Source organism: Falco peregrinus, chromosome 1 (genome assembly GCF_023634155.1).
Source record: "Falco peregrinus isolate bFalPer1 chromosome 1, bFalPer1.pri, whole genome shotgun sequence".
Classification (NCBI taxonomy): domain Eukaryota; kingdom Metazoa; phylum Chordata; class Aves; order Falconiformes; family Falconidae; genus Falco; species Falco peregrinus.
In genome coordinates this window covers 122,981,688-123,008,640 of record NC_073721.1, presented here as the reverse complement: position 1 = coordinate 123,008,640, position 26,953 = coordinate 122,981,688, and the positions used below count along the sequence as shown (strand labels likewise).

Sequence of the window (26,953 nt, the reverse complement as noted above, 5' to 3'; positions counted from 1 at the left end):
TTTTTGTCTTTTTATTAAGAAATAAAACCATTCCGTGCACTGATGCAGAGATCTAGTAAACTGCTGCTGGGGCATAAGGCAGTGAGGGATAATGAAAGCATAAAATCGAATTGCTTGCTTGCTTTATGAAAATCTGTGGCAGGTAGGAAAATGGTATTGTTGTTTTATAGAATCAAACTTAAAGGCTTAGGTGACCCTGGGTGACCTTAGACGGGAAGGCTGGCAGGGATGGGGAAAGGCACCCAGGCTGGCCGCTGGACCAGGCTGCTGGCCGGGCAAGGAAAGGGGCTGTACTGGGACTGCAGGTCGCAGTGCTGGAGGGTACGTGAAGGATTCTCCAGTACATTCCCTTAACTGAAAGAGTTGTCTTCGGTGGTTTTTTTCAGAGCCTTTCTTATTCTACTACAGAAGGTAGTAGTTTTGGCCAGTGGCGACTTCCTACACACGGCATGTTCCTCTGAGTACCGTTTACACAGAGGATTGGCTCGAAGAATTAATGTTAATCTTCCTTTTCTTATTTAAATTTGTCTTATTACTTGTGCTGCCTTAACAGAAGTCATCCTTATTCCACCTTCACAAACAGTGAAATCCTTTCTTGTGTTGTGTTCAAAGCTCAGGGTGATCTCTCAGGAATATCCAATTTTGCTGTGTCATGAAAATGCTGTTTTCATTATGTATGTATTACTGTTTCATTTTGTGGTTTTGTTTTGCCAGCATGGGACGTTGTACTGATCTAATCATGGATGTGCTTAAACAGATGATCTCACACTCCCTAAAATATTAATGCATCCCTGGCCATAAATGAAAACAACATAATTTTCAAATAAAAGATTAGAGAATGTCTTTGAGATTGGCAAATGTCTTTTGGGGATTACAATTAATTTTAATGTAATTTTTTGTTCTTCAGGAGGAAAAAAAGCAGTGCTTTACTTTGTGTGTTTCCTATTTTAATTCTCTCCAAGACAACACTGATAGGAGAGGGACTGGTAGTTTGAAAAAGATACTCTGAGAGGCACTCTCATGTAGCTGTATGGCTGAGTAAGCACAGGATATTTTGGAGGAAAAAGAGAGAAATGTCAATTCAGAATAAAAGTACAAAATGCTTCTGGATGTCAGGCACCCACAAGACTGTTCATGGGCGAGCGTGTGGACGGGAGCAGAGGAGGTTGCGCTAGGAGCTATAGAAGTAAATCAGTGATTGGAAAGGAGGTCGAGATGTGACACAGGGTTCTCAGCCTGTAAAAATTCTGTCACTTCGTCTTCCATCAGAATTGAACAATTTTCTAAACTGCGTGGTCCGATTGGGTCACGGATGGTTAGGCTCCAGCCAGGGCTCGTAAAACACCTCAGTAACGGGCTTTGCTGTGTGTTTCCTGTGCAGGTTTGAACTGATGCGCATGTGCTGGCAGTACAATCCGAAGATGAGGCCCTCCTTCCTGGAGATCATCGGTAGCATTAAAGACGAGCTGGATCCAGCATTCAAAGAGGTCTCCTTCTTCTACAGTGAAGAGAACAAGCCTCCGGATACAGAGGAGCTTGACCTGGAGACTGAAAACATGGAGAGCATTCCTTTAGATCCCTCCTCCACCCTCCAACCCACTGACAAGCACTCAGGACACAAAGCCGAGAACGGCCCAGGTGTGGTGGTCCTTCGGGCCAGCTTCGAGGAGAGACAGCCGTACGCACACATGAACGGGGGACGCAAGAATGAGAGGGCCTTACCGTTGCCCCAGTCTTCGGCCTGCTGATCCTTAGAACCAGAATCTCACAGAAATAAAACACAGAAAAACACGTGCATTGGGGGAAGAAAGAAAGAAAAATACAATATATTCAAAAGCCTACTGTACCTCAGTGGATCTTCAGAACTGCCATAGCTGCACTTGGGAGAACCCTTTTTTCAGTAAACAAGTTATCGTATTTTTCTTTTTTCAATATGCAAGCAGATGTTTGTTTCAGTAAAGGACTCCATTCATGGGGCGCACAGTTGGCCTTTTAAAACTCTAATGTTAACACTTAATAGCAACAGAAAACTTGAGATCTGATGTCTCTCTCTCCTCTCTCTTCTTTCTCTTTCTTTCTCTCTCTCTCTCTCTTTGCTTCGTAATGGGAAACATATCTGCGTGCAAGTTCAACCGTACAGCACTTTTATCAGATCAAAGATATCGCAGGCCAGGTGGCTCCCTGGTACCCTTGCAAGCACCTGCCTAACACTGTAGGTCTTTATATAAAAAAAAAACAAAAAACAAAAAACAAAAAACAAAAAAAACCAAACAAAAAAAAATACAAAAAAAAAAAGAAAAAAAACCCACCACAAACTAAAAAAGACTGGATTTTTAATGTTGCTCTTTAATCTTTTTAGGAACATGTAAAAGAATAAAAAGGGCCATCATTCGTCCAAGGTTGTTAACATTTTCAACGCTGCCAAATTTTGCCAAAAAACTGAACTCTTTGGGTTTTTTGTTGTTTTTTTTGTTGTTTTTTTTTTTTTTTGTAGGCATAGAAGGAGCACAGTAATCAACTGCTCTGTTTAAAAGAGATCCTGACCAATACATTCTATTCAATCATACACTGGTATTTAAAAAAAAAAAAAATCAAATTGTCTAAATCTTTTTTCTAAACTGGACAAAATGTGATTATTTTTTTTTCTTGTGATGGAGAAGATAAAAGGGATGGGGTTAAGAAACAGCCCTCCCTCCACTCCTGTCCCCATCCCAATGAATTCTGGACAAAACTGGCAGTGGTGAGCTAAATAAACATGTACATTACCTACAAAAAAAAAAAAATTAACTGCACGCCAAAAATGAAACACGAAAATAACCGGCAGAGATCTCCATCGTTGCAGCCTGCCTTCCTTCACAGGCTTGCAAGGAAAAAAACACCTAGAAACATAAATTGGAGAAGACAAAAAAAGCAGTAACCGGATTCAAGTATATGATGCTTTGTTGACCTTTTCTCTTTATTATTAAGACTTCTCGAAGGGTCTTGCAGTTCTATGTTAGACCATGGATCATTTGCATACACATTGTCTTTTGTGTCACTTTTATAACTTTTTTACGGTTCAGATACTCATCTATATGTCTGTACAGAAAAAAGCTGCTATTTTTTTTGTTCTTTATCTTTGTGGATTTAATCTATGAAAACCTTCAGGTCTGCCCTCCTTCCCTTCCCTCCCACTTCAACAAATTTTCTTATGCTTTGTTACTATAGTGTGTAACTTTTACTTCCTCCTTCCCAGTAACTGATACCTTTCATATGATTTGCCATGAACTGTTTAATGCCTTTTTATAAATATGTTTCCTCTTCCCCACCCCACCCCCCCCTTAGTTGTTTTACAACATCTTGGCTGTGTGGGCTACAGGGCTTTTGAGGGGGACATGGAGAAAGAAGGGACACCCCACGCAGAAACACAAGCTGTGCTGTGCTGTGGTGTTTTTAAACCCTGGTTTTCCTTCCTTCCCACTAACCTCTGCCCAGACAGCATGCGAGTCTCTTACAGTGCAAGGCATGATACAAACTCAGGTCAGAAAAAAAAGGTTAAATATTTAGTACATTCTTGTTCAGTGTTTATATTCATTGTTGTACAAGGGTCCTACCCCTCCTTCCCTCCCCGCTTGTTTTGGTTGTGGCACACATCCACCCACCCATCCCCACACACACTCCCCACACAGACACACACACACAAGTATATGTTGTTTGTTGTTGGTTTTTTTTTTGTTGGTTTTTTTTTTAAAAAAAAAAAAATTGTTGGGTACAACAGCAGACACCAGGCTTTTGGGTCATTGATTTTTTTCAGAAGACTATTTTAACCCTTCCACCCTGTGGACAAGAGCTATACCAGTTGCAGCTGGTGATGCCAGGCATTCTTAGGGTGGCCATTGAACGCTTGGCTCCAGAAAACCCAGCTCCTCACCTTCCTAATGAGGAAGCCCTCACGGAGGGCACCCTGGGCTGCACTTCATGCCCTTGGTGACAAAAACAAGCCACCAAAATAAACCCGCCACCAAAACCAAACCAAACCCACCATGCCATTTCCATGGGGCTGGGTAGAAAGCATGGAGCTGGGGCCAGTGGCTTGGCTGGCAAACGGTTAAGTGTTGGCAGCTATGGAAACCTGTACAAGTGCAAGCTCGTTGCTTAAATCATAGACCAAACCTCAGAACAAAAGAAAATGAGTAAGCTTGTTTGTTCAGTTGCAGAAGCCTTGGTGAAAGGGGAAGGAGGGGGCCATCAGACAGTCTACAACCAAGGAGCCATACCAGTTGCTCATCTTACGTTAGTTACAGCATCGAAGCCTTTGTTTAGCACTGATCCAACCAAATGATGGCAGTGAAGAGGTGGTTCTGGGATGGAAATGTTTAAATCTTTTGAGTAAGAACAAAGAATTAAAATATACTGATTGCTAGTTTTGACTGGAGATTTTAAAAAGTTTGTAGTGCTTTTTGCTTGTGTAGTTTAGGTCCCATTATCTTCTCTTGCCTCTGTCCCATAGTTATTTTTCCCTTTTAAAAATGAAAAAGACAAAAAAGTTAATTAAGAAGGTATTCTATGTAGGATTTTTTATTTATTTTTGTGATATCAGTTTAAATCACTGTAGAGATGCCCCATAATAAATCTAAATACTGAGATAAGGGTTTTTGAGTATGACAGGGGACAGTTTTTGATTTTTTTCAAACATTTATCTACCTCACTCTTATTTTTTTTATATGTGTGTATATAAAAAAAATACATCTCACATCTCTCAGCAGCCAATAAATGCCGTTGATACTGGTAACCTCTCACTCCATATACCACATGCTCTAGGTTCTGGAGGGGAACAGTCACTGCCTGTCACAAAGGGTCACTTCAGGATATTTGCCTCAATTCCAAGGAGTTTCTCCCAACTTTTTGGTTCAGATTCATCATTGTGTGGAGAAATCCAAGAGCTGTCTGACTTAGGGTGACCATTCTGTTAAGGAAACACGAAGGCTTTTTAATGTGCTGTCACGGCAGTCCTCAGGTCAGCAACAAAATGCTGTGTGTTTAGATGAGCCGGAGGCGTAGCTGACCTGATAAGAGGACTTCAGATCGTTTGATGAAATCTTTTACAGAAATCTATTGTCTACAATGTTTGAAGGTCCAGAAGAAGTACTGGAGTAAAGGGAATGGTCTTCCTGTTTGGCCTGTAGAATGGGCTAAGTCATTCCTGCCAGTTTTTCCTCAGATGCCACAAGCACCAAAAAGACATTTGGCTGAATCAGCACCTAAAAATAAATTGGCTCGTACAGCAACAGCATTGCTTTCCTGACCGAAAAAACAGTGAAAAAACCTGTCACAGGCTGCCTGTTGATACTACTACATCGAGTTTACAGCTTTGGATCTTTGCTGCTTCTGTTTGATGAGAGCACTGATTTTTTTTTTTTTTTCCACAACTAACATTGAATTGATTTCTTTTAACGTGCCAGTAAAAATCCAGTTCTCTTTTCTTCCCCCGTTTATATGCTTCATAACTGTGGATTCTGATGGACCAGCCATTGCATTTTAACTGCCCTCTGACAGCGTGTAACTGGTTTACAAGCACACAGGACTAACACGAGCTTGCCATCAACTTGATGTATAATGTTTCTCTTTTTCCAGCTCTGGCAGCTGTTCGTGCAGGTGTTGCTTGTGGTATCTGAATAATGCGGTGCTTGGCTACTTCGGGTTGTATGAGGCCTCGTGCATGCACAGTGCTGTGGTTAAGGACTACAGAGTTTTCAGAGGGAGCATTTCTCTCCAGCCCCGAGAACCCGGCAAAATTTAAAGTTTTTCCTAGGTTGTTTTGGTTTGCCATGTTATATTCAGTTCCGGTGACCCTTTGGTGCAGTGGCTCTTCCCCTCTCTTGCACATACTGATTACCACAACTGGAGATCCTCAGATCTTTCAGCTGGCTAGGAGGGTTTTGTTAAAACTGTCCGAGTTACTGGTTTTTATAATTGTATGTAGGTGGTTTTAAAATGCATTAGGAAGAAACACTAATGACTTAGCACCCATCATGGTAAACTTTTCAAAAAGCACTTCAGTAGAAGACAGTCACGTGGCATCACATACGCACGCGTGATGGCAGTCAGCTCTCCTGGACCAAACCACCTTCATGATACCATTGCGTTCTGTGTTTGCAATTCAAGCTTAATTCCTTTTTTGTTCTGTTTGTTTCCATAGCTTTTTTTTGTCGTCGTTGTTGTGTTTTGTGCATTTTGAATAGCTTTATTCACATGGGTTTTTCATGCAGCCTTCCCTTGGACAGTAAATCAAGTTGTTTGTGCATGTGAACAACTGAGAATTAATGTTGGCTTGATAGAGTCATAATATGGTTTGTAATGTTGTTCTTCCCTGAGACCACTGGCTTGTCTGGTATGGAAAATTTATTTAGAACTTCAGCTATGTTTGAATAAAGTTAAAGTAATCCAGTTTGTTTGTAAATTGAAAACAAAAGCCCACCCAGCCCTGAAAACCAGCATTGTGACAAATGGTACCAAGATGTTTTAATGAAGTAGGATAACAAATTGGCGTCACTGTGGGGAGCAGGCAGCTTTGGTTTTAGTGCTCGGCCATTGCTTTCACCTGACTCGCATTTAAAAGCTGCTCGGTGGCACAGAAGGTAGTTTGGTTGCAAAGGAATGTGGCTCCCATGTAAACACAGAAGTGTCAGCTGCGTGGTACTAAATAAGGTGCTCTTTTGGGGGAGCGCTAAACTAGACACACAAGCCGAGCGCGATGGAAAGCGAGGCCAGCCCATGGGCACCAAGCCTTTCTCGGCGTGATGCCTCTGCTCTTTAAAGCTGGTTCTAAGTGATGGATGATTCTAGGCCTGTTCGCACTGATGCTCCTCTTGGCCTTTAAAAACAAAGGAAAGCAAGCCCAGTATGCCCAGGACAACTGGTCACCAGGTGGAACTGTTGCCGGGTCCTTGGGAACTGCTGAGGGGTGTTCGGTACAAGCTGAGTCTAAGTGAATGACACTCCTATTGTTGGTATAACTCCATACATATATATCTATATATACATATATATATCTGCATATGTATATCTATAATATAGATATATATTGAAACCCTTTTCATTCCATTAGGATAAGTAACACTTGTTTCCTGTTATTCTTATGTTGTTTGTCAACCATGTATTTAATCACTGGGCTGAACAACAGTGGAGGAAGGTGCAAGGGATCCACTCCTTACTAACCAGTGATAAAAGCCAGATGTTGCAACTTAACCCATGAGTAGCTGTGCAGACAAGAATTTAAGAATGATGTGTAGAAACAACACTAGTGGCCAGGGGTGCTGAAGATACAGAACTGTAAATAGGTAGGAGGGCTTTGAAGGATGCCTCAGTTCAGGCGCTGGGTGCTCAGGGCCGGTGGATGGCCCCTGAAATAGGGCCCAGCCAGGTAAATCAGAATTGAGAAGTGTTTGCGTGGAGACACGCGAACACAAAGAGATGGAGATGGGTATTTACAGAGACACAGGGCTTGGCAGGAGTTGGAGGTAGTTTCCTGAGCTTAATATGTGGGACAGTGTCAGAGCTCAGGTATCACAATTCTGATCGTTGGTACTTGTAAATAAACCTCTGACTTCCCAGCTGGAGCGCTGAATTCATTACCAGGAGTGTGATGGTTGTTGCCATCAGTCTGTATGAATCGGTCTCGACTTGCAGTTGGTCTGTTTTGCAAGTACCTTAAGACTATCACTAGTTTGTGTAGTTTGTGTGTGTGCATATGCGTGTGTGCTCATCTTTTTTTTTTTTTTTTTTTTTGTTGTTGTTGTATGCGTTTCGTTGATTAGTAATCCATTAGCATTTTCAATAGGGCTTTAAGTCCAGTAGATTACGGGTAGTCAGTTGACGAAGATCTGGTTTACAAGAACTAATTAAATGTTTCATTGCATTTTGTAAGTACGTAGAATAATTTTATAAAATGTTTGTAGTTTATAAATGCCTAAAATATAATTTAAGGGCACTTTTCTGTGTCTGTGTATGGGTGTGTCTGTCTGTTATCAGGTTTTTTTTCATGGTACCAGTTTACTAGCTAGCTTTACAATATGCCAAAAAGGATCGCTAACTTGTCCAATTCATGGCTTGTCCTTCTCCCCCTACCCGCCCAAGCTTTGTGTCCCAGTATACAGCGAACGAATATAAAGGAGTTGGGGAAATGTTCTGTATCTTCAGTATCCTGGTCTTCCAGAGCCCTCTGGTTGGGGTGGGATCATCTTAACTGGTCATTTCACTTTACTGTCTAGGGCAGTTAACTTAATGGATTACAAGAACCTCACTGGTCAGGGAAACAGAACGGGGTTTGCTGCTACCCAGTCTCACTTGTGCTGTTCAGCACCTGCTTCACGGTGGCCATGTGGTTTGAAGGATGTGACTGCATAAGAGAAAGAGGGAAGACAGTTTTCATAATTACTATTGAAGAACTATTTGCAGATATCACTTTAAGAGTTTGTGTGCAGCCTCTAAAGATGTTGAGCACCATTTGAAGCTCTGTTGAAATGAGCAGGGCAGGGTCCCTATTTATTTTTATTTAAGAATATTGAAGATCCCTTCACCTTCACCCTCCCAAATTTGACTAACCACATTGCTGAAGGGTTCTGATGATTTAGATACTGTTTAAAAATCAGCTCTTCTGTTTTCTGAACCAGTGAGGTTTGAGATGAAAGGATTGGCCAGAGTTGTCTACCTCTGGGACAAAAACAAAACTAGAAAGTGCTAAGGAATGGATGCAGTTGCAAATACATTTTCCGATTTTTCTTGTTTAAATTTTTTTAAGAGAAAATTAAACAATAACATGGCCAATTTATTACATGAAAAGACTTGCTGTGTATAAATTATTCCTAAAGAAATTCCTGTGTTTATATTAAAATGAATCAGTAGATAAAAAAAAAATTTCAAAATGTTTTTGTATATTCTGTTGTAAGAATTTATTCCTGTTATTGCGATATACTCGGGATTCTTTACATTATGAAAAGAAGAAACTTTGTCTATTTTGAATGGCTGAAGCTAAGGCTCCTTTAGTTTCTCTTACTCTGCTTTTTTCTAGTAGTTTCAGTACTACATGATTTAAGTTAAATAAAAGAATTCTGTATGCATTTGCCCGTTTCTGAATTTGTTGCTCCTTAACCAAAGCAAGTACAGGTTAGAAAATTCAGAGTAAATCTTCTCTGGTTTTCTTCTACCCTTTCTAGTTACATTTAATTGAGCTACTCTGAATAAATCTTGTAGAGGTCAGTACTTCCATTATGTTGTGTTGAAATCAAAAGTATTTTTGTCCAGTGAGACCAAGCTTGTGGGCGCTTTTTCCATGGGACTTGGAGTAGTGTTTTGCAGTAGGTACTTCCCTTTGATAAGGTAAGCATTTGCATTATTTTTTATTTATTTGAAGAAAACCTATTTATTTACACTTACAGCAATCCCTAGATGAGGCATTCAGCCATCCAGCATGTGGTTGTCAGCTTTCTGTAACAGTCATTGGAAAAGGCAAGTGGCAAGAAAATGAGCATTATCTTGGCGTTTCTGGTTCCTCTGACTCTTGCCATCAAAGTGTTGACTGAAATAAGGTACAGTGGTAGCCCAGAGCTTCATCAGCTGTCGGCGCTGTCGGGTTTGTTGGTTGTCCGTTTTGCTGACATGATGCCTGAGGAACGGGCTTTTGTTTCCCTGGAGAAATCCCAGGTGTCCAGATCAAGCTGCTGCTGTCCTGTTGCAGTGACCGTTTTTGAAAATTACCTGCCCATTTTATCTCGTCCTTGCCTTGTCACGGTGCTAGCAAGATCAGCAAAGAGAGCGTGCGTTGACATTCCCGGTGCACCGAAGGGGCGGTGCAGCACTCCTGTGCCGTGCCCAGCTTCCAGGGCGCGGGGCTCCTGTACAGAGCTGTGCGTGGGCAGGGAGGAGCCCGGCCTGGCGCGGGAGGCACAGCAGTGGTCTGTCCCTGACCCATTCCACGTCTTACAATTTGAGGTCTCATGTGGTTCCTGTTTTGTCAGTAGCATTGCATGCCGTAACGCTTCCCACAGCACCGGCCTTCAGCAGTTGCCTTTCCTGGGAGAAGGTAGCTTTCCGATTTTGACGCGCAGGTCCATGAATAGCCATGACCCGTTCTCCTGAAAGACTTGTCTTTGTGCTGTGCTCTGTGGAAGGACGATGGTGTTCTCCTTTGGGACAGGCACTGAGAATTTGGGGTAAGTGGTGTTTTCAAGCAGTTGAAGCCCGAGTTACTAATAGCTTTTTAGCTTTTACCGGGTTCCAGCTTTTTCTTTACTTTTTTTTTTTTTTTTTAAGTTGCCCTGGGTTCCCAGCCCGTTTTTGATGCGGAAACAAGCATTTACAGCAGGTCACGAAGATAACTGTAAAACTTCATAAGAGGATCCCTACATGTGTTTTGTTTTCCCCCATATTTAAGTTTTTTTTTTTAATGTAGGCACTTCATATGGCTGGCCTGTGTCTCTGGATTTGGACAGGGGCTGAGGGGAACCTCTGTTCCATCCATCCGGTGCTGAAGGTCCTTACGGCTGTAAGTAGCCAGCTTGGTTCAGCAGGTCTTTAATAATGTTTCTATCAGAACTGGGATTAAGCATCTAAAATGTTTTCAATCCAGTTTCACGCTATCTTAAATCTGAAGCAACTTTACCATTGTTAGCAATACAGACTGCTAATCATTTGCTTTTTCTCTCAAGCTTTTTACACCAGCAAGAGCTGTAAGCACTTGTTTGGTTTTTGTAAGGAAATTTCACTGAAAATAACACAGAATGTAAAATCCTTGATGTAGGGGTTTACAAAATTTTGGGATTCACTTCATTTAAAAGGTAAGGAATTGCATTCTAAGAAATCTTTCGGGGTTTTGTTCTTTCTTTCTTACATCATCCATCTTACTCTCTTTCTTCTGCACACTGTTTTAACATCTCTAAGATAATTGTCTGTAATGCTTTTCCTAGAAAGTCTGCTGTTACTGATCTGGATAATGGAGGCACATGGATGAAAGCTGCTCTTCCATTGCCATAATACAGGGAAGTGTAGTAGGTGTAATCACAGATATACCTGCAATATTATGAACAAAACAAAACCAGAAACCTGAATTAAGGAACAGTAAACTTTGATTAAATTTAAATATTCATTAAGTAGCCAAATCAGATCTGGTTTATTAAATTACTAAAAACATGCAAATAAAAGAAATGCTGAAATAAACCTTGTTTGAGAAACAAATGTTCCTTATCTGATGGTTTGGTTTCTCAGACACCCACCCAGAAGGAACTTTAAATAAAAAAATCACAAGACATCCATTCTTTTACAAGCTTCTGTAAGCTATGTGAGATGGGAAAGGTAACACAGCCCACTGGAAACTACAGCCTAGTAATACAGTTTTTTGTGTAAGTCATACAGTCTCACCATCTGGAGGGTTTTTTTCTTATCACCCTACCTTCTAACTAGCAGGTGCAAATCCTGAAATTAAGGGCCGAGATTTAGCTGATTTTTTTAAATGAGATCACTTACTGTTTTCTTTGTTTTCCTTTTAAATGAAGGCCAGCATAATAGAAAATTGCCTCAGTACTACTGAAACACATAATGAGATCACAGACATCGTTCTAAAGGTGCATGTAATTGCTCTGTTCTTCAGTGTATGTATTTACATTTGGTATCCCTCCCAGTTGGGAAAAATAGATTAAAATCTGCTACTAGTCAGTATTGCTTTCAGACTTTCTTAATAGCTCAGGCTTACTGGGGTTGTTAATCACAGGGTATGCTGTGTTGAAACTTGTTTCTTTTGGAATTTACAAATCCATGGAAAAATAATCTACTGGCTGTAGTTTTTCATGAAGGCTGCTTTACATAACATTTAAATGTATCCCAATTTCATACTTCTACCTTTCTGAAGACCTTGCTTTCAAAGTGATTTTGGTTGGAGGAAAAGTCATTGCAAAGATTCTTTGAGGTTAAATGGGCTGATCGAGTTACTTCTGCTTTTACTGTGAGACCCCGATACGCAAGGTTTACCTTCCCGCATCTCTGGAAAAGGTGATATCAATGCCTTCCACTGAAATGTTTTTCCAGAGAGTCTTCATATTAATTGTAGATTCAATCTTTTCTGGGCCATCTACCATGCAACAGGCACCTTCTGGGTGAAAACCACAAGCATCTCTCTCTTGGTAGCCTTTGTTCTTCCCACACTGCTCAAGGATGATGAGTGCTTTGGCAGATGAAGCCAGCCCGACGTGAACAGTAAGCTGTTTTTTTCCCACCAGAGTGAATAACAGGAAATTAAAAATGAGACCTGTTTTTAAAAACATGTAATGCAATAGTGCCAAGCTTCAAGGTAGGGAGTCTTGCTGTAGCTGATGCCTAAAGAAATCTTCGATAAGAGATTATAAATGAGAACAAAATTATGCTGTAGTTTGTTTTTGTTGTGTCTAGTCAGCTCAGGACTTCAGAGCTGCGGTATTGTTTTTGCAGTTTACGGTGGATTCCCCCCCCCTCCCGTTTTCAGCATGTGGTTATGTTGTTTAAATGGCATGGGGTTAAACCAGCATGCTAATTATTGTGTGCTCCAAATTTCAGTTTGAAACCTTTATCACAGTTTTAATAGTTGCTTTTCAGAGTTGTCTGATGCACATACTGTGCGGTACTCTCTCGGAGATCTTTTTAAAGATCCACAGAGAACAGTAATGTTCATGAAGGGAACAATTTCTGTAACTTTCCAATTACTTACCAGTGGCTGAAGAGTTGTCCATATCTTGAAGACTTGCTCCTTTGCTTTTTGGTAAACCACCGGTAGCTGCATGATATGGAGACTGATGTTTTTACCAAGGCCTCTCTTGGACAGCTCCTGTGTGTACAAAAAAGCCACCATGGACTTACAGGAGCATTGGATTTCTCAGACTGTGGTAAAGAAATGAGGCTGATCCAACTAAGAAAACATCTGAAAGAGCAATGTAATGTTGTCTAAACCTGTGCTTCTAAACATTGGTCTGCAGTGAGAGTCATTTGTTTTGTGCTAGCTCCCCCTTTTTTAGCTGGAAGAGACTAAAATATGCAAAACAATTTCCTAATGTTATATCCATGTGGAGCCATTGTTGTGTTTTCCAAAGGGATACTTGGTCTCCAATGGGTGGGAGTGGTATTGCCTGGGGAGCCATGAAATACCAAATCTCTCAGAAAAGGTCCATGCTTGAAAGCATCTAAATAGGCTTTGATACAGGTATGAGATGTTCCTCTGAAAGTTCTAGTAGGTAAACCTGCACTATCAAGAGACGAAGGAGCTGTCTGCTCCAGTGACACGTGACCTGCTGGCTTGAACTGGTTCAGGTAAGCTGTGCTGGTGGTGACTTGCCAAGGAGAGTCATATTTAGAATGAGTTTAATTTCTTTTTTGGTCTAGAATATGTTTCTCTAGTAAAAGGAAATGTTACGTACTGGGATGTTATTTCTCTGTCATTTTCTTTTTCTTTGTCATTTTCCTAAAGAAAACAAAAAATTATGCCCAGAATTGAAGTGAAAGGAACTAAGGCACCCTTCAGAGCAGCAGACTGCCCACATTGTTGGAAGATGTTCTGAAGAATAAATGTCATGTGGAAATGACTTGGAATTTATTTTGTTGGTGGAACAGGGCTAACAAGGCATAAGCCTCTAAATAGAAGACTGGCAGCTGCAATGGCAGGATGCAGAAGGAATGCATCTGAGGTAGAAAGCTTGGTCCCACAGAAGTAAAATGATGGCTGAAAATCCCAGTTGCGTTTGAGTAGATCACTACCAAAGGAGGGTACAGATGAAGTTTCTGAGGGGGGTGTAGGCAAAACGTCAGCAGCAGAGGTACCTGGTTAGCCCAAGAAACCCGTAACTTCTCACTGAATGCTGTTGTTGTCTTCAATTTTCATTACTCACTATGGATACTCATGTGGATGAGGCCCACAGTTCTAAGCTGTGCTAACTGGGAAATTTGCCCTTCAACGCTGGCTTCCTATATAAACTGTTCCAATGTTCTTGTCAGCGGAAGCATTGATTAGCTATGCTCAATACACTATTTGACACAAGCAAGGAAACAATGCCTGCAGGGAAGTAAACACATTTAGAGAACAGTGCCAGCCTTTTTTCCTCTGGGCGCTGACAGTCTTTAAGAGACCATTGCATCATCTTGCCTAAGAATGATGTACTGTGTCTTAGCATCCAAAAAAGAAAACCCCAGCTGGCTCACAATTAGCATTTTCTTTTCTAAAGCATCTTTAATTTTAATGAGATTCTTAAAATTAATTTTAATGAGATTCTTCCTTTTTAAATGTAAGGCCTAGAGGACTCGACTACCCATAACTTTGGTACAGAATGTGGAGAGCTGCAGTAAGTTGTTAGGATGTTCTCCTTGTGCTCTCTGGACTCAGGTTCTCTTGTCACCATTTGTCATGGGAGAAACATGCAGAAATACTTCTGTGCAGGACAAAACCAGAAGCTGGCTAATAGCAAAGGGCTGAGAATTTATGTCAAAGGAAGATAGTTCACTATGTCCTAAGCGCTTTCAGCATGTTGCCAATAATGTGTATTACTTTGTTGTCTAAGAATCCTAACTATGGGCTTACACCCCATTAAACCAGATGTTGTGCAAATGTGGAAGAAAAAACAAGGGTTGTTCCTTGACTTGGCCAAGTCTCAGCCTTAACCAAAACCATTTTTGTGTTTAAGGTGAGAGACTGGAGATGGTTAAAGGAGAATAACTGCATCTGGAAATGAGAACTGGTCAGTTAGTTCAGTAAACCAGTGCTTGTCTTGTAGTTGAAACAGCAAAGGAAACTTCAAAGGAGGACAAAAGTTTTGGAGGACCTTTTTGTATGAAAAGTGGTTCAAAAGAAAGCATGAAGATTCTTCGGTAATTTCTTCTAAAAGGGAAATCAAATCCAGCATTATCAGCTGATGACCTTGAGTTGCTGCTGAGTTGTGGTCATAGGCTCAGTTTACTGGACTTCTGGCCCACGTTGTTACACGGCCCTCCCCAAAGAGAAGTGATTTGCACAGAACAGTGCTCAGATGCAGTGGGTTTGTGTCACACAGGGTGTTAGAAGCAACTTCAACTTCTAGAAAATTTTACTGAGTTTGCCTGAGTTTTCATCAGTTTGGGTTGCTGGGGAGGGGCGCAGGGGGCTGCCTGTGTTAATTTTGTGAACCTCATTCAAAAAGGCTTGCCTTGGTGCAGAAAGAAAACCGGAAGTTACCAGTTGACCCAGTCAGTCTGCAAGTATGTTGCTAACAAAGTTTCTTTGTTTGTTTGTTCAGTGGTTTTATTCCCTTTTTTTGTTTTCTTTCTTTTTTTTTTTTAATCCTGCAGAAACCTTTTTTTAAAGCTTTAGGGATGTCAGACAGTTCCAGAACAGAAATGAAGGCACTAAATAGCAATGTCTCCTTAGTTTCACAGGTGATGAAACTAAAGCGGAGAGGGAGAGACAGACAGATTAAATGACAAATCTCCAAAGACCACATGGTTAGTGGCAGGATGAAAAACTGCACTCAGAGATCTGATCCTCATCTCCCGATAGCAAACACAGTTCCCAGAAGCAGTTGGAAATGTGACCTGTTCTTTGCACTAACAGTTTAATTACTATGAATGTTGTCACTCAACTTACATTTGTGCCCTATTAACTGGGGACTCTGACCTTGATGGTAGGCTGCCCTGATAGGTTATGTAGCTGCCAAGTCACAGACAGGAGTTTCTGCAGGCTACACAGAAGCAGGGTCAGATCAAGGGTTATTAGATGACCCCATCAATGTGGAATGTGGAATAAATAATTCGGGGGATGTGGGATTCTGAGGGTCCTGTATGGTGCTGAAGAACTAACGCATCATGGTAACTCAATGTGATCTGTCAGCAAAAGTGAAGTAAATACTTGGTGGTGTTTTCGTTTAAGAGAGAATGTCCTGCACTTCCACAGTTAAGGCTGCTGGTGGTGGAGCCTTCCTGCGTGTTTTAGGAGGTGAATGGAGTTTGAGAACCATGAAGAACTTAGTGAGACAGGTTTCTGAAGGAGAAGCTGTCTTACTAGTGCTAGACAACCATATTGGGCCATGTGACAGTGTCTATAAAAGCTCTGAAGCTTTTCTCGATCACCCTGAACTGACACGTTCACCTGTACTTTCAGAGCCATCGGACTATCCTCTTTTCCCTGAACACTGGAGGGGTACTTGCTGAGGAATGAGGACTCCAACTCCGTGGATGCCATGCTCGTGAATGCCTTGTGTGTACTGGGTGGTGCTGTGATGAGAACTTGGGTTCATGCAAAACCAGGGTGCTCCTCACGTTCTTGGACAATTATTTTTTCATATGATAAAACGGGCAATGTGGGACAATGCACTGCTACACAGTATTGGTAAGAAATCCAAGAATGCAGAACAAATACGCTGTCTAAAACAACAGAAATAGAGATTAACATTTATCATCTGATTCCCGGGGATTTCAGAAAATGGAAATTGGCTTATTCACCAAAAACAGTAGTAGTGAATAGTTACTTTGTAAGAGAAATAATATCACACAAGTATTTTTCTGAGCGCCCAAGGAGGTCATAGAAGGGACGCAACCATTGGAATGGTCTGTGTGCTCTCTGGATCGACCTCTGATCCTCCCTACGGCAAGAAAAGAGGTTCAGGAAAACAGCTGATCCATAGGCAAGGCAGAGTGCCACAGCATCTTGCAGGGAAGCTGCTAATGGGGATTTTAAAGAAGCAGTTGTGCATTAAGTGTTGCTCACAGAAGGGAAGCTATTGCTCTTTGGCAAAGGCTGCAAAAAACCACGGGAAGCAAGGCTATGCTTTGAGAATTAGGGCCCGGGAACTCCTGTTACATGTATTTTTACAGGGTTTTGGATGTTTCTGGTATGACCCTTCTGGGATGTGAACCCTTGAATTACATGTATCAGCGTTACAACATCACTGAGTGTGCCACAGTATCCAAGCTTTTGATAAGGAACCAGTTCATTTTGAGGTTCTAATTAAGATAGCTCTGGGTAATGCTACAAAGGCATTAAGCCTGAGCAATCATGTTTAGTAGCTGAGCTCTGGCTGCTCAGTACTTTCTCAAGGATGAGTCTGAGTGCACTTTTGCTTGGTTCTCAGAAAAGATCCTCGGCAGGAGGGCTTTATGTCAATTTAGTGATCCATGCAGGAACCCCAAGCCAAGACAGGATTACTTCCAGCTGTAAATACTAAATTTTGCTATCTTTAATAGATGTGCATAAGCTTCCCAAAGACCATAGGGCTACTCTTATGAACAAGGCCAATGGAACAATACCGTGAGATTGCTGTTTAGCGTGGGGAAGCCTATCAAAATTCAAAGTACTTCCAGATTTGCAGCAAATTTCTCTGAATTGTCTGGATTAACCACCTTTGCCAGGGAATAGGAAACTAAAGCAGAATCCCTAGTATGAATGCAACTTAATTCCACACAGAGGGTATCGCATCAGAGGGAAAAGGGTTTGTTCTCCTCCGTACGCAAGGACTGACATCTGTGTCGTTATGGAATGCTGTAGCCCTTGATATTTAACTTCCTGGTGTAGCCAGCACATGGCATTGTTACAGAAAACTCATCTCATCCTGTGTTTTCACTTTAGGCTGTTTTGCTTGCAGATAAAGAACGATTTTTATTTTCAGCCGGAAGAGGATGATCTTGCACCCAAAATTAAAACCAATAGGGATCAGGAAATAATGAGTGAGAACATTGTCAACTGACCAATATTTGCGGTTTAGGGCACATGTTAAGTTGGAGTTAAGATAATTTATGGGTCTCCTGTGATGACTGGGGTATGGAAAGGTATCACAGAAGTATTTTTGTTTCTTGTTAGCCTGCAAAGATAACGTCCCTCATGACTTTGAGTGGGTAATAGATTTCTTCTACCAAACACCAAGTTGCACGCAGTGGTCTTCACCCAACAAAATTAGAATCAAAAATATGTATGGTTTGGTAGAGTTGCTATAGCTTTGGTCTTTGGAAAAATGTACTAGCTCCTTGTTTTTCAATCTTCTTGCTGCGACTGCACTTAATTTTCAAGACAGATCTTCAGTAGCTGTCACCAAAACTTGTAATATGATTATCTTTCTATCACTATTAATGCTTTCTTACAGCTACCTTTTTCGTTTCAGTGTCCAGAAGAATTTAAATATTTATGGGCTAATTTCAGTCTCTGTAATAGAACATAGTCCCCTCAGTTTGTTTTAAATGTCTTACTTTCTATTTTTACCAGTAGTATCTATTGTTTCTTGCAGATATTGGACCAATGTTCTAATTCAGTTTTACTATCTTGACTACTCTGCAACTAGTTTCAGATTTCATTGTGTTAACCTTCTTCCTACCTTGGAATTGCTGAGAACTTGTGTGAAAGACCCTCTCAAAATAACTCTGTTCATAAATACCTTATGAGAGTAACTGAACTCAAGGAAAGGCCATTGTCTGGGCTAGGGAGAATGAATTAACCTTACATGTGACTTGTATGCATACTCAGCAAATCTCTGCAGCTCTTCCTAACTGTCTGAACATACATGCAATGATATGACCTTTCGTACTTTATATTGAGCTAGAGTACTAAAATAGCAAACTAGTAAACTATTTAATTGCAGCAGACATACTCTTACGTACAATGGTTGTATGTATTATTTTGTGAGACATATTTAAAGACAGAAGTTACGTTACTGTTAAAACTTAGATAATACTTTAAAAGACAAGTAACGTTGTTCCTGAAAAATCCATCTATCTATAGAAACTTCTGGTGTGTCCCACAAAATGTGGGTTCACACAAAGAATAATTTAAAAATAAACAATTCTATACAGAAAAGTTTATGCTGAAAGCCAAGTATCCAAGCCACGTCTTTGTATCACCCAGCTAAATTTGTTCTAATACATATATTTAGGAAATACGCAGGAACTTTCAAGACTCTTAGACCTGTAACTGCTTTTCAAGCTGTATGGAGGGGGAAGGAATCCAAATCACCTTGTTTTCAGTTTTAACTACAGACTTCACTGTCATTTGAAAGTGGAAGACTACACGGAAATGTGAACACATACTTAGAATTGTCATGCTTTAGGTTTTGTGTTCCTGAAGTAGGCAGTAAGAACTCAATAGGTTACACTTGTATGAGAAAGAAATCACCTTGCACAGGCATGATACAATGCGTTGTGGTATGAGATGATGTGTTTACTAAAGAGAGAGATAACCTGTGGCATACGCATTAACTGCAGAGAAGGCACCCGGGTTAAAAAAATACCCTTTTTTTAAAAATCAAAGATAATATTTTGAAAAGTGCTTAAATAGCACAAAAAAAAAAATCTTGCAAATAAAATTACATTTCACTTCTTAATTATCCTTTTTCTTCCATGTTGGGAGTGTTCTCCATAAGGCACAATTCTGTTTAACGAGTCATGAAAATTGACTTTTTTGAAGGAAATGGAAAGCCTGAAAACAGTTTGCATTGGGATCTTCATGAAATCCCTCCCTCCGCTTTTTTATGCTTACCTTCACAGCTTCCCAGCTAGAATTAACCAGGTATTGTCTAAATGGACCAAAACCTGAAAAGAAAGAAAGGTGATTTTAACCCATGTGTGCTTTGCAATTGTAGCTTAGGTGCCGGCATGTGTGCGCACACATATTTGTTCTTTATCTTCGTATTTTTTGGTTATGGAGATGGAGTGATTTAGCCTTTATAACACTTCAGGGAATAGTATTTTCATTTTTTATATGCGCTAACATAAGAACTAATCCTGCAATCTTCCTTCATGTCAAGGCTTTCTTATGAGATAACCTTAACTGAAGCTGGCAAATACACTGGAGCCAATAGGACAGACCATGTAAATGATTATTTTGGGCAAGGATAATCATCCATAGAAATACTGCTACTAAAAGATCTGGTGTTAAATACTCCCAGATCACAGTCAATGTACCATTCTTATTGTTAAAGCTCATGAAGATGAAGATATGCATATTTAATGAAGATTTCTGAAAGAGTAAAATACTATTTCGTTTGTGATTTTTTTTTTTTTTTTTAACCCCAAGTAATGGAAACTTAACTTTTCTGTCAGGGAAAATGGGCTTTTTGTGGTGCGGGGCAAAATCTCTTCCTTCACTTTTTTCCCACAGGAAAAGAGAGGAGGAAAGGTAAAAGGACTCTTTGAGTCCAAAGTACTACACTTAATTTTATGCATTCTTTTTTTTTTGGTGAAATGCTTTTTTTAAATAAAAAGGCAAAACATCTCATTTAGAGCTAGATGGGTATTTTGTCATGAAAAAGTTTGATGGTAATCTCCCACTATCTTTATTAATCTCTATGACTGTTCTTAATGCAGAGTATTGCCAAGGCTGGGTGGCAGGAAAATTAATGCTAGGCTTTAAGCATTTCTCAATTTGTTAATACTTATATCATAACTGCTCAGTCTTTTCTTTTTTTATATTATGAAAAGCCTGATGGTGCTGATATTTTTGACGGTGTTTTCCCCAGGTTCGAGTTGGTACTATGGAGAGGGAATCGGGGAAACAAGACTCATTTCACATTAACAGGGAACATAAAACCTCACAGCCTCACTGGTCCCACTCTGCTTTCAGCGCAAAATGAGGGTGATGCCTACTCCATTTTGAAGCTGTAGTTGTTGTGCGTGTTTCTGTACCTGTGTGTGCAGAACTGTAGAATTATAACAATAAAGGTCACAATTAAACACATGCATCTCACTGGTGGCCGTAAGAAACTACTGCTTAGGATAAAATTGTTCTATGAAAAGAAATCACTAAATGTAAGAGTTGTACAGTACTGAAATACCTGCAACAACTTGGAGACCTAATTGAGTGAACAGTATCAGGCACTATATAAAAAACTGGGCTCACTGCCAGCAGGTTTATATTATGGGCAGGTGAAAATGTGACAAGAGGCATGCTGTGATGATCTCTGTAATTAATCTCTTAAAGATGCACCTGTGTCTTTAATGGAACACACTAGTCTACAATTATTTGAACAAGTATATTTCTGCACCTAAATCACTATCTAAGGGGGGGAAAAAAACTAATAGGATGCTAAGAAGTGTGCACATCAAGGGTACGTGCCGTAAATATCATGGGATAGAACCAGATTATCAACCTTTTAAGAGGTTAGCAAATACCTCTTGCTGTCTCCTGCACTCCCATTCAGCTCAATGCCAGTTATGTCTAGAGCAAGCCAAACTAGTTCTGCCCATCTTGCAGCTATTAAAAAAAAAAAAAGTGTTTAATTGAAAACAGCAAGATGCGAATCTCTTTGATGTAGCTTCAACCTCATTCCTATGTCCTCAGATGACCTGCAGTGGAAAATTATCCAGCAACTCACATGTCAAGAAATGTGTAATGATTGCTTTTAGATGAGCCAGTGGCAACAAGAGGAACAGCGAGTTGCAGCATTCCTTAAGAGCTTTAACATTTTAAAGCTCAGAAGTTTCTAGCTGGTGGTTCTGCCACTGTGATTCAGCACTAGTTATAGCCAGCAAGAGAAATGCCAAATCTGGTCCCTTGTGTGTGTGCTGCATGTTCAGGCATGCTCCTTCGGTATATTTAAATTTAATGATCTAGCAGTGATGAGGCAGCATCTCCTGTTTAAAACTGCCTTACCTTGGCATGAAACTGAGACCCTGAAACTTGCCATGTGTTGCTCTAATTCTGGACACTGACTATGTGACTTTGTGATGCAACCCGGTTTTCTTGCTTCAGAGCTCCTTTTGGGTAAGCTTTATCTAATACTAGCCTGCACTGCCTTGAGCTATGTGGTTTGGATCAGAGAGAATGTCAACAAAGATTAAAACATGGGGAGAATGAACAACAAACCAAACTGGATGGCAGTAAAGAGGGCAGACTGCAGTCTGTTTCCTCTGACATGCATCTGATTTTTCTGAGGAAGGCACAGCAGCAAGTTATTTTCCATTTGGAGTTGTTAGTATGACCATTTGCTACTGTTTTTCCCTCCAGGGAACTGTTTACAACAAAGTTCAAGCATGTGTGCATACTGTAGCTAGCTAAAAGATTAATAAAAATAAAAATCTTACCAGTTACAACCACAGTGCTGGAATTTGAATCCATTAAATCTATGCTTCAGAAGGTGAAATCTTGTTGTCTTTCAGTTCCAAACAGTATTATAATTCATGTGTCTGTGGCAAACTTCTTCATTTGGGGCACCTTGTTTTCTCCAAGCTGTGATGTGTCTGGATTCAAATGAAAGGGATGATTTCTGATTCATGTAACTTTCAAAGCAAAAATTGTTACGGCTCTGTATTAAAGATAGAAGGCTGACTGACCGGCTGACTGACTGGGACTGCCCCAAACTTCTTTTCCTTTCTTCAGGCATGCAACTGTATTTAGCAAGAGGAGGAAAGGCTTAAAGAAACTTCTTGCAAAATATTCAGCAATATTTTTCATTAGAAACCTATTTATGTACAAGTAAACAGAAAATTGAATCAATTTTATTATATCTCTGTGGATATTCTATTTTTAACACAGTTGTAATTCACTTTAATAATGAGGAATGACAACTACAAAAACATATCTGTCTATTTGCACTGTTCTTAAACTTTTTATTACTTAAAAAACTCAGGGGTAACTTTGCTGTTCGTTCTTATACCAGTTATCTAATTTACTAATCTTGATCTTTATCTTATGCTTTTTGTAAGAGAGTTCTAGCACCTTACACTTTTAAAACCAAACACCAATAGGAAAACATGTATATTTGCTAAACCAAAATATTTACTTGGTAATATCCTTGAATAAGCTATGTGTTCAAAAGTCTCACAAGGTCAAAGGAACTCCAGAAGCTGGGTTATAGCTTGCTGAAACTAGCGAGTTTAATAGCTGGTCTGTCTTCATTAAACTGAAGCATGAGAACCAATGGGGGGGCCTGAAATCAAAACATATGCACATTGTCACTGCCCAAAACAAAAGCATATGAAAGTTCTCTTGGGAATTATAACTATGTGGGCAGAGGGTTTCGCTGGGTCTTGTTTTGAGTAGGAAGTGTATGTGTGTGCATGTGAGAGAGAGAGAGAGGGAAGGGAAGCTAAGAATAGAAAGCCACTATATAATCTCAAGAGAGCTGGTAATTGTGAGACCTTAGGAAAGAAAAAAAAAAAAAAAAAATCTCTGAAGAAACCTCTGGGATTGATTGGTGGCTGAATGAGGTTTGGAGCTATGAGCTGTGGGTCATTTAAATCCTCCTATTCTGAGACACAAAGGAACTGGTGTATTCTTTTAAATATAAAGACCCTGATTCCTCCATCCATTTCTTTCCCTGACTAACACAAGTTGCAAAAGTAACTTTTGCTAGCTACTGAGGCTGAAGGAGCAGCTAATACAATAAACACAGACTCTTCTGCAGTTTTAAATAAGGCAAAATCTGCCACTGACATCTGTGAATTACATCTAAAAATTCATCTTTCATTCTCCCGTGTCAGTTTGTACCAAATAATTTTTCTGTGTGACCAGTTAGTAGAACTCTTCCTGTGACACTGAACAGGACAATGACATACCAGTCTTCTCCTAGTTATTTCTGATTTGTGCTGCCTTTTTTTTTTTTTTTTTTTCGGTGATTAAATCTAAGTACAGGGTGGTCTAATGAACAAAGCACATGCAAGGAATAAAGCAAGATTTAAGGTCTATAGTTGCTTAATTAATTTCCTGCATGAGAAATTATGTGGTTTGCTTGGGACATTATAGCTGCTTTGTAGATATATATGAAGGGTATTGCTTGAATGCTGTAAAGTACTAGGTATTTTATTAGATACTCTTGTGTAGCATAGATATGTCCGTTAGATCCATGCACTCTGAAACAACTGTTATCTACTCTAAAGAGAGTAGAAAAAATATAAACCAAGGAAGATTATTTCAGTAATCCTTCATGAAGAAGCTGATAGCAGAAAATTGGGGGGACATCCACACACACCCCCACACACCCTGACACTTTAATGACTTTCATTTAAGCATTGTCTTCCAACAGTTTAGTCCCTTTCCAAAATTAGAGGTTTGGTGATATGGTAGTAGAGATTCCAAGACCTTTCCAGTGTTGTTATATACTTGTTGAAATGTGGGAGGAATGCTGGTGGTTTGAGTAAACCAGGAATTTGACAGAGTGCACTGAAATTAGTGTTTGCACTGATTTAATTGATTGCTTTGTTCTCATGCTTTATGTGCATGGTAGTATACTTGGAGGAATAATGCATGTATTGCAGCTGCATTAAATTTCTGTAGCAAGCAGAAAATAAAGGATATGGTAGTTCAAAAAAGAATTTAAAAATCTTATGGTTAGGCCTAAGTTCTACTGAGAATTTTATTCAGAAATTAAACCTTTTTTTGCTTTACCATTTCTTCAGCTGAAGTCAAAGCTATGCTTGAAATTTTTGTGAAAGTATGATTGTAGCTTTAATATTAGCAGTCATATGCATATATTGACTGTAACAATAGTCACCCAGGTCACTGGATATTTGAGGTCTGTGCGAATTCATCTCCCCATCCATAATTAAGAAACCAAGCCCTGGGTATTTGAAGGCAAGTCAGAGACACAGCTGACTCAGCTGAACACTGGTTGTTTTTCTTCTTGCTATAGACAAATGTGATTGGCAAGGCACTCATCTTGAGGTAAAGAAGAAATGGAAGCAACTCAACTATGAAAGCCCTGGTTATCACCTTGAGTATTTTTCTGTACAGCTGTCTGATACATTTAAAAATTATTTCAACTGCCGAGTAAGAGAAAGACCTATTTTCTGCAAATGCATTCTGACCACATTGCAGACCTGCCAGAATACTGCTTGAAGAGCTTTTTAGTGCTGATGGTAACAGGAACTGAATATGGCCTTTCATTTAGAAACAGCTCTTTAATTTTTATCTCTTTTATTATTACTTACGTATAGATTGTTTAATTTCTTGTTATTGACAGGCACTGACCAGTGTTTCAAACTGTTAAGTGGGAGTGTTTAATATATTCCAATTTTTATCTCAGCTGCTCAACATTTAATGAGAGGAGGGAGAGGCTATTTAACATTATACTGTAATGGGACTTTAAATAGAGTTTTTGGGATCTAACATCCTATATTTCTTTTCTAATAAAAATAAATGATCCTCAGGAAAGACTAGCGCTGGTCTTTAGGTAGATGGAATGCAATGTCACAAAAAGAGAGAGGAGACAGGATTTTTGTGTAAAACTTGCTATTCCCTGTGGACCAATGCCTCTTCTATAACAAACTCTATGTGAATGAAAAAATGTAATGGCAATTTCGTTTACCTTTTTTTTTTTGGATAGAAAATGTTATATATTTTATGTTGTTGCCTTATTTGTATTAGTTCTTCTGCAATTGATACCATTGGTGTATACCCAGTGCTTAGCAATAATGAAAAATTTGAAATTGTATATCATTTCATTGTAGTCAAGCTGTTGGGTGACTGTTATAATTTCTATTCTGGTCTTCTTGCAGTATTAGCAAAAACTAACTGCTGTGCATGAACAGACTTTTAAATTTTATTTTTAATTGTTTATAATAGTTTAATGCAGGGAGAAAGTACATTAGCAAGAGAGCATGCAACTCACGATCAATGGGTAGCTTTTGTTCAGGTGTCATTTATCATGCACAAAGAGACTCTGCAAGCAGGATACACACAATTTAAGTAATTATTTATCAGCCAATATGCAAAATAGATAGCTAGGGCTAACAGATTACTGGGCCAAACAGTAATATGTTTACCATTCTTGCTAAGAAAACTGATGAGTCTTACCTGGCCAGGAAGTTTCCAATACACTGGGGAAAGCTGGTCTCTGCCATTTGTTGGTATGAGCTGATCCTCAGCATTACTGAGCTATCTTAGCATTTCTGCTTTTCTTTCCTTATATATCTTTTCTCTTGAATCTTTCACCAGCTAATTACTGTCATCCCAACAACAGCACTTCTGTGTCTTTAGCTTCTTATCTTTCATGACTTTAGCTTGGATACTTTCTCATAGCTTAAGAATTTTCTCAGTAAAACACTGGCAAGGTCACACAGCAGTGCTGCATCAGACTAGGCCCTGGAGCATGGTACAGCCAGACCTCTGGTCTGTGTGTGACATGGGGAGTCGGGGAAAGTGCACAGCTTCAGCTGATCGTGACAATGTGCTGAAATCCAATGATGTGCAGTGCGGTTGTGTGACATCTGCGTTTTGGGAGTGTCATTGTATGGGCTGAGATCACTTTGTCCTGTTGAGTAAAGAAAGTACAAATCTACTTTAGTATGTGTTTAAAACCATTCGAAAGGAGAGGCAACCTTATGGAGTTTTTGGTGGCTGTGCTGACAGGCAATGGAGCGCCTACTTATGTGAGGCACTGGGGACGCTCTCTTCAAACCCTGTCACCACGTCGCAGCCATGTTCCCAGCTGACTGAAGTACAAAGGTCAGTCTGTTTCTTTGCAAACATCCTGTCATTTCCATGTACTTTTCACCTCTTTGACTTTGATACTTGTATCTCCTTTTTTAAAAATAATTAAGCCCTGGAACACTTAGGATAGGAAGGCTCCCAGGAGTCAACACCTGGGTTCTACTTTCTAATTTGGGCAACTGTGTGTTCGTTTTAATCTCTGCACTTCAATTTTACCATTTGTAGTAATGAACGGCAGGCTGCTCACCTAGGTTTTCCAAAAGCCTCTTTCACATTTACAGCGATCACTGAAGTATGTGGCTGAACGATGCTATAAAAATGCCATTTTTGGACTTGCTTTCCCTCACAGACCTTTTGCCTTGTGCCACCCGAGTTAAAAGACACTGGCTTCAGCTCTATGATTTGTTATTCTGTGACAAACATAGATTGTTTGTCACAATCTATGTTTTCTATGTCTCCAGATTTCTGAAGAACCTGGAACTGGTGGTGGGAGTTCTGTAAGTTAAGCACCTGCCGACGGCTGGGCCCCGGTGGCGGCAGGCGCGGGCCGCCCCTCAGCCTGCCGCCGCCCTCCCTCGCCCTCCG

At 40.0% G+C, this 26,953-nt stretch overlaps 2 protein-coding genes across 7 annotated transcripts in view; one reads left to right on the top strand and one right to left on the bottom strand.

Moving 5' to 3' along the window:
• The window catches only part of IGF1R (insulin like growth factor 1 receptor), a 194,940-nt gene extending 185,842 nt beyond the window's left edge, over positions 1-9,098 (top strand). For both annotated transcript variants that reach the window (XM_005242437.4, XM_005242436.4), the window contains exon 21: positions 1,382-9,098. In XM_005242437.4, the coding sequence (XP_005242494.2) occupies positions 1,382-1,748 (367 nt within the window). In that variant the 3' untranslated portion in view covers positions 1,749-9,098. The remainder of the gene's footprint in view (positions 1-1,381) is intronic.
• Positions 8,916-26,880, bottom strand: PGPEP1L (pyroglutamyl-peptidase I like). 5 transcript variants are annotated; one of them, XM_055814283.1, is made up of 6 exons: positions 25,733-26,880; positions 22,024-22,179; positions 19,481-19,533; positions 12,713-12,829; positions 12,001-12,230; positions 8,916-11,046 (listed from the first exon to the last, which is right to left on the bottom strand). In XM_055814283.1, the coding sequence occupies exons 2-6, from the start codon at positions 22,055-22,057 to the stop codon at positions 10,878-10,880; spliced, it is 603 nt and encodes a 200-aa protein (XP_055670258.1). In that variant the 5' UTR covers positions 22,058-22,179; positions 25,733-26,880; the 3' UTR covers positions 8,916-10,877. The 5 variants fall into 5 exon arrangements, with proteins under 5 accessions (XP_055670258.1, XP_055670267.1, XP_055670279.1 ...); XM_055814292.1 differs by having other exon boundaries at positions 12,713-12,778; XM_055814304.1 differs by lacking the exon at positions 25,733-26,880 and having other exon boundaries at positions 12,001-12,277; positions 12,713-12,778; positions 22,024-22,102.
• Positions 26,881-26,953: the final 73 nt, after the last annotated feature.

Excerpts from the sequence above, each read along its gene's own strand:
- PGPEP1L (XM_055814283.1), bottom strand. The coding sequence starts at position 22,057 with ATGGATTCAAATTCCAGCACTGTGGTTGTAACTG. Across the intron at positions 12,830-19,480 it reads CTAGCTGGGAAGCTGTGAAG|GAGCTGTCCAAGAGAGGCCT; the intron begins GTAAGCATAAAA and ends TTGTACACACAG. Across the intron at positions 12,231-12,712 it reads GGACAACTCTTCAGCCACTG|CTTACTGTTCACGTCGGGCT; the intron begins GTAAGTAATTGG and ends GGAAAAAAACAG.